Consider the following 12,232-nt stretch of genomic DNA (forward strand, 5'->3'; position numbering starts at 1 on the left):
GTGGTGATGGTTTTGAACAACTTACGTTTTGCAGACGATACAGTAATAATACCGGATAACAACCTTGATTTGCAGAACGTAATGCAACGCCTTAATGAACGCTGTCATTAGTACGGACTGAAGATGAATTTAACGAAAACCAAATGCATGATTATGACTAAATCAGCAAATCCAAACATCCAACTGACTATTGAAGATACTGTAATTAAGTGTGGATAACTACAAATACTAAGGAACATGGATAACAGCAAATGTAGATTAAGCCAAAGAAATTAAGACACGTATTGAAATAGCACGTGCATAATTCATTAAACTTAAATTCTTTGTTGTCGGGATATAAGGTTAGAACTACTCCTAAAGATGCTTCGGTGTTACGTGTTCTCTACTCTTCCTTATGGCTGGGGAGCGTGGACATTAAAACAAGTCATCTGAATAAGTTGACCGTCTTTGAATTTTGGTGTTACAGAAGAATCCTACAAATATCATGGATTCAAAGTACTGCAGAGCTATTTAGAGCGGCACTCAACCTTCGATAGAAGATGAAATTTAAAGAAGAAGAATAATGGAGAGTTAAACAAGAGAACAATGCGTTTTCAACTGTGAAAAGAGTAAAAAAATTCAGGGATACTGGAATAATTGATGATGCTTAACACACTGGTCGTTCAAAATAAAGCCGCTCAAATTTAAATGTCGAAGCAGTGCGTGCGAGTCTTGGTGAAAGTGCAAAAACATGGATTAGGCAAATTTGAAAACGCTTTCTACATCTGCAAATGAGATAAGATCTGCATCTCCATGCTTACAGCAAAGTCAATTGACACAAGAACTAAAGGCTAATGACGATGGACAGCAAAGGGAGGTGGTTGAATAAATTATTGAACATCAGCAAGGGGAGGCTGCTTTTTCGAGGAAAATTATTCTAAGCTATGAAGCACATTTTTACCTTGATGGCTTTTTTAGTCGTCAAAATTGCTGCATTTGGGGTTCTCAGAACCCGTATATGACTGTCCAAAAAAATGCATCCATAACGTGTCACTGCTTGGTGCAGATTTTGGGCATCATTGGATCATACCTCTTTGAAAATGAGGCAGGTCAAGCAGTGACTGTTATTGGTGCTCGATATCGCAACATGGTAGGTAATAAGAGTTATTTCTGTCTAAATTGGATGATATTAATGTGGATGACATGTGGTTTCATTAATACGCTGCCACATGCCATGCAATCCGAGAAACAATTCCATTACTGCATGAGACTGGTCGTGTACTCTCTCGTTTAAGTGATCCGAATTGACCTCCTAAATCCTGTGATTTAACACCATTGTATTTCTTTTTATGGCGTTTTAATTCTTAATGCAAAACGGTCATTCAAATTTCGACAAAAGAATGCGTACTTATATGCCGGCAAAGCTGTGGATGCCATTAGGCTAATATGCTATTCCATACATATCCCTACCACCATGTACTTTGTGATTCAATAAACAAATTCCAATCTAAAGAAAACAACAGTGTTTTCTATTAAACTGAAATCTTAAGTAAATTTTGGGATACCCTATACAAAGGGGCGCTAAGAAAAACTTTGCATACATACATACTTGTTCCTAACCAATAGGAATGATGTCCAATACACTGGGGTGAATACGATTTTTTATCTGTAGTCATGTGCTGCTCATTTAAAAAAGTTAATTTTTTTTTATTTTGAGACAAATTCGATATTCTTCCAGATATACATATATTGCCAGCTTATTGGTAGTGGTCTTCACTATTTTAATATAGAAGTGTCATATATTAATAAATACTCCATGGTGATTTTTTGTTAAGAAAAACTAATAAAAATATCACGTAACTGATTTTATCGAGGGTCCAAAACTGAATTGAATATTTGATTTAACCTGACATTTAATGTGCAATTTTTTGAAAAGTAATGACCAGAACTGACAGAAATGACAAAATCAGTCGGAAATTTAAATTTATGTGTACTGACAAGTGACACTCCAAAATCTGCACCAGTCCAATATTATATAACAGTACGACTAGATGATAAACTCTCAAGCCCAATCAGAGCAGTGTGAGGGGCTAGACAAGGATGCGTTTTATCACCTGACTTATTCAATATTTATGGGAAGAGAGTTTTGTTTATTTACAGAAGCGTCTTTTATTTGATGGCATTAAAAAAGTGCAATAAGAAGAAAAGTGCATTAATGCGATCTTGATATTATTATTTCAGTTATTTTGTTAAACAATTTTATGTCAAAAGAAATGTCAAAAAAATTTGGGAATAGAACACGTAGAAATAAAAGGAACGAAGAATTTCATTTTAATAATGGGTTTAATTTTGGGTTTTAAAATGCCGAAAAACGGAACAACGGAGGAAGAGATCAAAAATAGATTGGGACAAACAGGATCTTGCATAAGACAACTCCATAGCGTGATCTGGAATAAAAACATCAAAGAAAAAAACAAAAAAAAACAATCATATACCAAACAATAGTACACGAAGTATCAAGACATATGCAGCATAAATTTGGGACATAAACTAAAAAACCAAAGGAGCATTCTGGCGACCGAAGTGGAATAATGGAGAAGATGCTATGGTCTAACCAGAAGAGACAGAATATCAACTGAAGACATAAGGAGAAGAATGAAAGTGGAAAAAAATGTCCTGCAGTATAAAATGGTACAGTCACGCACGCAGAGCCCAAAGTACATGGATAAACAAGGTTACAGAATGGAGCACAAGAGGAACAAGAAGGAGAGGACAACCGAGAAGATTATCAAAGAATTAAGTCGGCGAAGCCAAGTCAAAGAAAGGATTGGAAGACGGAGACTGGGAATATCGTAAAGAATGAAGATCTTGGCTGACGGAAGGGAAACAGCACTAGCTGTAGACAGCCCTGTTTTTCTCAGAACATCGTAATGTTATTATATAATATTTGACGAGTTTCTCCATTAATACATACCTATAGTAAGCAAACCCAGGCGCAGATACAGGGGGGTCAACGGGTCCATGGACCCCCCTATTGTATTTAGTCTATAAGTATTTTTTATTATTTATTATTTTTTTCTGTTAACTCTAAACTTTAAGCCATCAGTATAACACTAAATTACACGACAACCGCTTCCAAAGAAATGAAAGAAGCCATAAAATCTAATAAAACACCCCTTCTCTGAAAAATAATCTGCAGGCGCATTTGTTTGGGTACCGGTAGAACCATAAACAACGGAAATATTTTTTCAATTCAAAGAATAACAAAAATGATATTTTAAAATGCAAATAAATTACACTGGGTATAAACCTTATCTCATGAAAAGTCACGTTTCAAATTTGCGATACAATAAAGATATAAACATATTTGTATTTTGCTAGATAATCCATGCGTACCTATCCATTGATGGTAGAAAGTATGTATTTTACTAGTATGTTTGTATTTTACTAGACAATAATCCATGCCTACCTACCCATTGATGGTAGAAACGTTAATTTTTATGGTAAAGAACGACCAGTGAGATTAATAGTCCTGAATTTTTGATTTGCTGATATTTATAGTTTTTAATAAACATTCAGATTTTCATCTTGATCCATCAATTAGTTTGAAAGTTATTTAAATTGTTTCTCTCAGAGGTCATTTTTTTGTAATAACAAGACATAAAATAATGAAGATATGGTAATTCTACTGATATCATATGAAAGGTGACGACTTATCTTATACTTTTAATATACATCAAAAAAATTAAAAAAATCATTTTTATAACCAAAAATTGTTATTCTTAACTTTTAAACGATTAGAATAACTTTTAAGCTATTACTTGTAGACGAAATATTTTCCCATATTGGTAAAGCTGGTAATTTTACATGAATAAAAAAATCCGGATAATTACCTAGATAAAAAGTGGAAAATTGGCAGATTTTTTTAAATAAAGATATATATTTATAAAGATAAGGCTTAAAGTATCATTATATAAATTCAAAAAAGATTAAAATATTAAAAGGCTGAAATTAAGATTACATAGTCTGCCCAGAGAACAACTGGCCGTGTGGAGGGTCAAACTAAAAATTCAAGCGTTCAAAAAATTAAAGAGCTTCAAAAAGTTTCTGTATCTCGGGTTCCAATTTTTTATTTTTTTTTTAATTTTTAACGGATTTCTTTTTAATTTGCATGTAATTTTTCATACATTACAAATATGCAAAATAATTATTAACCAGCCAATGTAATTTATTTAAACCATTAAAAAATATGTATTTTCCAAAAAATTAAAATTCTTCGTTGTACTCTAATTGATTTTTTATTGTATAATAAAACTGTAAGTATCTATCTTTAAAAGGAGACTAATTACGTTTCTTAATTATTATAAACAAATTAGCTGCGAATTAAAAAAAAGAAAATCCCTAGATGTTACCTAATTGTCCCAGAATAACTTTTATTTTAAATTCGGTTAAAATTTTTTATCTTTTCAGTTAAGAAAAAATAAATCGTTTATTGTCCTTTTCATGAGCATTTTTCAGTGCGCAACAAATGATAGGAAAAAGGGTAAGTCCGTGATAATACACATTTATGACATTTATTCTAACATGGCATTTTAGTTAAATCTGACAGTTGTCACATTTTATTTTCAATTTGGAATAAAAACAAATCAAATGTGTTTCTTGCATTTATAAAATGGTATTTTCTTTGATTTTTATAGTCTTATAAATTATACAGATTATATTTGTAATATTATTATCTAATTAAAAAAAATATTTTTTTTATTATGGCGCCATCTATCGACAACTAGAATAACTAGAATAAATGTTGTAAATGTCTGTAATCACGGACGTGCCTTTTTTCTGTCACATACAATTTAATGCGTTAGAAAGAAATCGAAAAACTGTGACGCACTGAAAGATGATCATGAGAAAAAGAATACCAACAATAATTTAAAATTAATTTTAATTATTTATAAGCTAAAAATAAGAGTAACGTTACAAAACGATTTTTGGTTATAAATTTTTGTTAACTTTTTTTGGTGGACATTAAAAGTAAAGTAACATTATATTACCTTTAATTAATATTACCTTTCATACAGTAACAGTAAAATTACCGTATATTTATTATTTTATGTCTTGTGTCATTACAAACAAAATGATCTCTGGGATAAACAATTTGAATAACTTTTAAACTATTTAATGGATCGTGCTGAAATTTGGAGGGTTTGTTAAGCACTACAAGACCCCCATTTGGGAGCAATCTCAAACATTTAAATTTTTACGAAAGCTATAAACAATTAACAATTTTGTCTTATTTTTATGATTTTGAAACAAAAATTTATAAAATTTAAGAATAAGTCATTTGAAGGTTTTTTTATATCTTTACAGGTAAAATGTTTATGTTAAAGTATAAATTGACACCTTTTTAATGATAAACGAAAATTCAAAAAATCGAATTTTTCGCAATGAATTGTTAATAATTAAACAAACAACAAGTTCAAATTTTATGCAGAAAAATTATAGGTTACAATATCTCCTACAATTGGTACAAAATCTGGTCAAATACCATGCTATTGGGATGTCCAGAACACGGTAAAATTTTGCCCTGGAGTACCTACTGTACCGTATCGCATATTGGAATGAAGCATATTATACTTTTAAAATCAAATATTTGGCAATCAATCATCCGGATAAGTCTGTAGATTACGTCAAAAATAATTTTAAGAAGTCTAAGTGATAATAAAGATTAATTTTCACCATTACTTAATTTAATGTTTGAATAACAATCACATGAATTGATATTTAACTGACCTACACTACTACGACTAGTCTAAAACTTCTTATCAAATGTTTTTCAAATTTGAAAATAATTAATAAGTATATGTTTTAACAGCCAATGTGTATATAAGTGACGAAACCATTTTAAATTAAATAAGTATCTATTAACTTATTAGGTACCCTACATGAAGTGTTTGATTATTAGAAAATTAAACAAATAATATTTAGCTTGCTTGTAGATAAAAGTAGCTAAATATTTAGAATCATAAACTAATTGACTTTCCTATAAAAACTGGTAAAAACAAACTGTTGACAAATTGGCAAACTTACTATCTCTTAAATGATACTAATATTACTAATGAAAATTCCTGTTCACCGTTTTTCTCCTTAGCCTTTCCTTCAACCCGAAAATTCGGCACATCACCACAAACTCTTTAGTTAACACATAAAAAAATTTCCCAACCTTCTACGAAAAAATAACTGACTAAATAAAACACTTCAAAATCAACTTTATCCATGATTGTGCTGCCGACTCTACGTTCGTAATAATACTGAAATGCCAAACTTCGTTGTCTTTATACAAAAATGGGAGGTTATCCAAGAATAACCTCTTGTTATCAATCAAGAAAAAGTGGTGGGACTTACTCGAAGATTTTTGCTTTGTTGATACATTTCTGTTGACAGCTGATGTAAGGAAGAACCTTGAACTTAGCGTCGTCGTCTTCTGTGGAACAAGCATGAAGCTCCTAAGCGGTATCAGGCGGTAAAACCTAAAACAAAGTTTTGGCGTTATCTTGAGTAAACAGAAAAATGTCAGCGGGTGTCCGTCAATTGTAAATAACTCTTTAATGAGAAAAAGTAAAAAAAAATGTTGTTTTGAATACGAATTTGAGAGCCAAAGTTCAAGAGATATTCCCAAATTTCGGGAAACATGATGTTTACTACTGAGGTAGTAGGAACGCAGTTTTTATTATTTTTTAATATTCGTATATTTTGTTTATGTATAATTTTTTATTGATCATTAATATTTTGTATATTAGTGCAGTCCCTGAAGGTTTTCACCTCCGATTTCATTGAACCTCGATCGATTTTCATGAAAATTGGTGAGCAGTTAGAGGATACGTCAAGGAACAAAGGTGACATGATGCCAACTTGCGCTTTTACTCTGGGGGATAGAGGGACAAATTCTAAGCAAAATTTGTTATATTAAGTTATTAAAGATCAAAGATTTTATTTTTTCGTAAAAAAATGCATGTTTTAAAGCTGTTTTTCACGTATAACTCAAAAACTATTAGCTTTTACAAAAAAGTTATTCTTACCAAAACTGAAGACAATAAAAAATTGAATACACTATTCACTCAAAGTACTAAACTAATGTTAATTCAAAGTGAGTTATAGGTAATTGAATGTATATTTTTTTCGATGAGTACTCAAATCTAAGTATTCAAGCTTAAATAACGGGAAAACGATGCATTTTATAAAATATACCTATTAAACACTTATCAAAGTATTTCAGAATACCTAACAAATGAGCTCCAGAAGAAGTTAATAGCATCAAAATTAAGCAAGTTATGATGAAACTAAGAGAACCCTTTCGAATTATTTAGGAAAAAGTGAAAAATAAAACATACGCCATTTCCACAAAAATTAAAATTTATAGTAATCCTTACAAAAATTTATTTATATTAGCATAAGTAATAATTTTAACAATTTTCACAGGTTTAGAATGCATATTTTTGAAAAAAAGATATAATTTAAATAAATCAGATTTTTTAAAATTTTCGTCATTTTCATTTTCTTTTGATAATAACTATAAAAATACTCAATATACAAAAAAATAGTAAATAACCAAATTTTAGTTTTTTCTATATCAAATATTATAACAGAGATAGAAACGTTTAAAGCTTAAATTTTGCTCCGAGAACCATGTAACCGTGGCCATTTAATCTTTGATTTTCTAAAAAGTTTGAAAGATTAAATTCAACGCCTTTTAATAGCCTTTGGAATTACATTTCAAACCGTTTTTAGCTGAACTTGATATCATAAAAATTAACGGAGTTATTAAAAAAAAAAACGATAACATTTTTTGGAAAATTTTTTAAAAGATAAAGTTTGAAAAATTTTTGGAGCATAAATTTTAATGCTATTAACTTGTTCGTTATCTCTTTTGATAGATATTTCTAAGTACTTTTACAAATGTTTAATAAGTTTATGTTATAAAATGCACCATTTTCCCGTAATTTAAGCTTGAATACTTAGATTTGGGTACTCGCCGAAAAAAATATGCATTCAATTACCTATAACTCATTTTGAGTTAATATTAAAAGGTTTTTTTAGTAAGGAATTTATTTAATTTTTTATTAGCTTCAATTTTGGAAATAATAACTTTTTTGTAAAAACTTATAGTTTTTGAGTTATCTATGAAAAATCTGTTAAAAACATGCATTTTTTACGAAAAATTAAAATTTTTGATCTTTAATAACTTAAAAAGTTTTGATTTATTTCAATAACTTTATATAACAAATTTTGCATAGAATTTGTCCCCCTATCTAATTATGGAGTTATTTTTAATAAAATAATTTTCACCCCCAGAAGGGATGGCATTCACCCCCAGGGTAAAAGCGCAAGTTGGCACCATGTCACCTTTGATTCTTGAGATATCCTCTAACCACTCACCAATTTTCATGCAAATCGATGGAGGTTGAACGAAATCGGAGGTAATAGCTCATATCCACCTTCAGTGACTACACTATATGTATTACCGTTGATTGGGGTATTGGGTTACAAGACTGGTACAAGACTGGGTACAAGACTGGTACTGGGTACAAGACTCGTATGTATTACTGACTGTTTTGTACACAATAATGGTACACACAACCAAATTTATACGGAATCAATTATTGTTTTTCATATTATTTCAGACGAATTAAAAAACAAAGTACGAAGTTACAAAATATTTATTTTAAAGCAATGTAACCACAAATACATAAGAATTTAAGAAAACAATAATATTACTTTAATAAATAAATTTCCATGTAAAACTAAAAATGTTTAAATTGTTTTTATATTTTTTTGTAGTCAATGTTAACACCTCTAGCCATAATGCAAGTGTGTGGGCATGCTCCTAATCAAGTAGTCAACATTTTGTTGTGGCATGTTGTATTATCCTTTCAAGCATAACGCACAACTGCTTTTTATGGTGAGCAAACAGGCCCCTCCAGAAAAGAGATATCATCTGTTCCAGGTAAATCTGTAGGCACTCCTCTGGTATATGGGGGTGCATTGTCATTCATGAAATTTAAATTTTTTCCCATTGCACCTCTCCAGAACCTAACTACACAACATGACACTTCCTCCACTTTATTTGTGAACACATCTGACAGTTTTTACTTGTTGTTGTTCTGAAGCTATTTCCTTGTGGCATTTTTATAATTACGTATTTTTTATGGGAAATAAGCCACAATTTTACTAAAAAATGAATTTATTAACGTTTCGAAGCCCAAATCGGGTTTCGTTGTCAAAATACAAAATACTATTAAAATAAAACAAACATGTTGTTGCTAAGTAAAAAAATTCTTCTAATAATTTATTTAATCTGACTCATTTATATTGGTAATTCAGACGTATATTATACATTTTAAAGTAGAAGACTTTAAAATGATATCGCCAATATTTATGAGTTGCGTTCCTGGGACGACTTTACTAAAAGATAGTTCATTCGATTACATGAAATCAATCCCAACTCAAGAATATCCAAAATAATATCTTGAAAGAATCAGATAGTAAAAAGAGAAAAATCAAAGAAGCGGCTCTAATTATGCTAAATGAAACCAATTGTGTCGCAAATTCCTCGGTAGAATGCAGTAGGATGTGGTTACCCATACTGAAAGAGGAAGTCAATAGAAAGAAAATACCACGATTAGTAAGTCAATAACATATCGAGTTAGTACAAATTTTATATTTTAGTATTACTTATTATATATCTATGTAATATTAATATTATTTATAATTTAAACATATTAAAGTCAGAATTTGGTATTAGGTTTTTGAAGGTAGATTAAATGTAAGACCAAATACTTACGATGTCGGGATAGTATCACGAGGTTTTTTCCTGGTTTTCCCTCGTGATTTACTATGGAATCTCTAACGCGAGAATTTTACTGTCATCGTTGCATTTGGTTGTCTTTTTAAAGACAGATCACATGCTATGATTTTTTTGCGACGGATATTCTTGAGTTGGGATTGATTTCATGTAATCGAATGTACTCTTTTAGTAAAGTCGTCCCAGGAACGCAACTCATAAATATTGGCGATATCATGTTAAAGTCTTCTACTTTAAAATGTATAATATACCTGAATTACCAATATAAATGAGTCAGATTAAATAAATTATTAGAAGAATTTTTTTACTTAGCAACAACATGCTTGTTTTATTTTAATAGTATTTTGTATTTTGACAACGAAACCCGATTTGGGCTTCGAAACGTTAATAAATTCATTTTTTAGTAAAATTGTGGCTTATTTCCCATAAAAAATACGTACTTTTTACTTGTCTTTCTCGCCCTCTAAGTACAGGAATTCGTTGGTCATCTGATTTAAAACAGAACCTGGTTTCGTCTGAAGATAGAACATTTTGTCAATTTCCAATTTTACAGTTTTCATGTTGAAGAAACCAATTTAGCCGATCAATCTTGTGTAGAGGATAACTCTGGCCTCGTAACTGTTTTGCTATATAGTCATTAAGCACGAAGTCTTTTTCTTATCTTTTCAACTGAACCACTTACACCAGTAGCTTCCAAAAGCTGCATTTGGAGCTGCGGGTGAGATTTTCTTCGGTTTCTTCTAGCTACTTCGACAATAAAACGATCGTGGTGAGCCGTTGTTACTTTTTAGCGACTTTGTCTTGGTTTAAGAGTCACTAATTCCTGATATCTACTATAGGTTTTTGACACAATGCCCACAACATCATCACTATCTTGACCCTATCTACTCTGCTCTGAAGAGTTCTGTTGAACTGAATTATACCAGTCCCTTAAAATTTTCAACCATGACACTATCCTTCTTCTTAACTCTCCTAATTAATTGTGGAGACAGTATACATCATTGTCTGACACCTTATTCTGCATGGAATTCATTTGAGTGTGTCAAGCACTTTAACAGTTCCAGTAGTGCGTTCGTATAGTTCGGTTATAAGCGAAATTAAGTGTTTTGGTAAGCCTTAGATAGAGATGAATTTGCATTGGTTGAAGACTCGAAGATTTTTTGATTTGTTGATACATTTCTGTCGACAGCTGATGTAAGGAAGAACCTTGAACTTAGCGTCGTCGTCTTCTGTGGAACAAGCTCCTAAACGGTATCAGGCGGTAAAACCTAAAACAATTTTGTGCAGTCACTGAAGGTTTTCACCTCCGATTTCGTTGAACCTCCATCGATTTTCATGAAAATTGGTGAGTAATTAGAGGATACCTCAAGGAACAAAGGTGACATGATGCCAAATTGCGCTTTTACCCTGGGGGTGGATGCCACCCCTTTTCGTGGGTGAACATTATTTTATTAAAAATAATACCATAAGTCGATAGAGGGACAAATTATAAGCAAAATTTGTTATATAAAGTTATTAAAATAAATCAACCCTTTTTGAGTTATTAAAGACCAAAGATTTTATTTTTTCGTAAAAAAATGCATGTTTTAAATCGGTTTTTCACGTATAAATAAAAAACTATAAGCTTTTACAAAAAAGTTAATATTATTAAAATTGAAGATAATAAAAAATTGAATAGATTCCTCACATAAAGAACTAAACTAATGTTAGTTCAAAGTGAGTTATTGGAAATTGAATGTGTATTTTTTTCGACCAGTACTCAAATCTAAGTATTCAAGCTTAAATAACGGGAAAACGATGCAATGTATAAAATATTCCTGCTAAACATTTGCCAAAGTATCTAATGAGCTTCAGAACAAGGTAATAACGTCAAAATTAAGTCAGTTATAATGAAAATAAAAGAACCGTTTCGAATTTTTTAGGAAAAAGTGAAAAATAAAACATACGCCATTTTCACAAAAATTAAAATTTATGGTAATCCTTACAAAAACTTCTTTAAATTAGCATAAGTAATGTTTTCGATAATTTTGACCGGTTTAGAATGCATATTTTTGAAATAAAGATATTATTTAAAAAATCATAATTTTTAAAATTATTGTAATTCTCATATTCTTTTGATAATAACTGCAAAAATACTCAATATACGTAAAAAGTTATATATAACCCAATTTTAGTTTTCTCTGTGCCAAATATTTTACCTGTTTTACTATTTCTACAGGGTAAAAAATAACCGAGATAGAAACGTTTAAATCTTAAATTTTGCTGTGGGAACCATGCAACCGGGGTCATTTAACCTTTTATTTTTAAAAAAGTAAGGGGTTTAAAAGATTAGGTTCAACGTGCTTGAATATCACTTGGAATTAAGTTTCAAACAGTTTAGATGAACCTGATATC

The 12,232-nt window shown here is 30.5% G+C and overlaps 1 protein-coding gene across 3 annotated transcripts in view; it reads right to left on the reverse strand.

Moving 5' to 3' along the window:
* Positions 1-12,232, reverse strand: part of LOC126886480 (phosphatidylserine decarboxylase proenzyme, mitochondrial) — a 259,635-nt gene that overhangs the window by 25,388 nt on the left and 222,015 nt on the right. Inside the window, exon 2 of one of the 3 annotated variants that reach the window (XM_050653438.1) lies at positions 6,382-6,506. In XM_050653438.1, the coding sequence (XP_050509395.1) occupies positions 6,382-6,506 (125 nt within the window). Of the gene's footprint in view, positions 1-1,588; positions 1,671-6,199; positions 6,507-12,232 lie in introns of those variants that run through there. The other 2 variants (XM_050653440.1, XM_050653439.1) reach the window with 2 other exon arrangements.

This window comes from Diabrotica virgifera, chromosome 6 (genome assembly GCF_917563875.1).
Source record: "Diabrotica virgifera virgifera chromosome 6, PGI_DIABVI_V3a".
NCBI lineage: Eukaryota > Metazoa > Arthropoda > Insecta > Coleoptera > Chrysomelidae > Diabrotica > Diabrotica virgifera.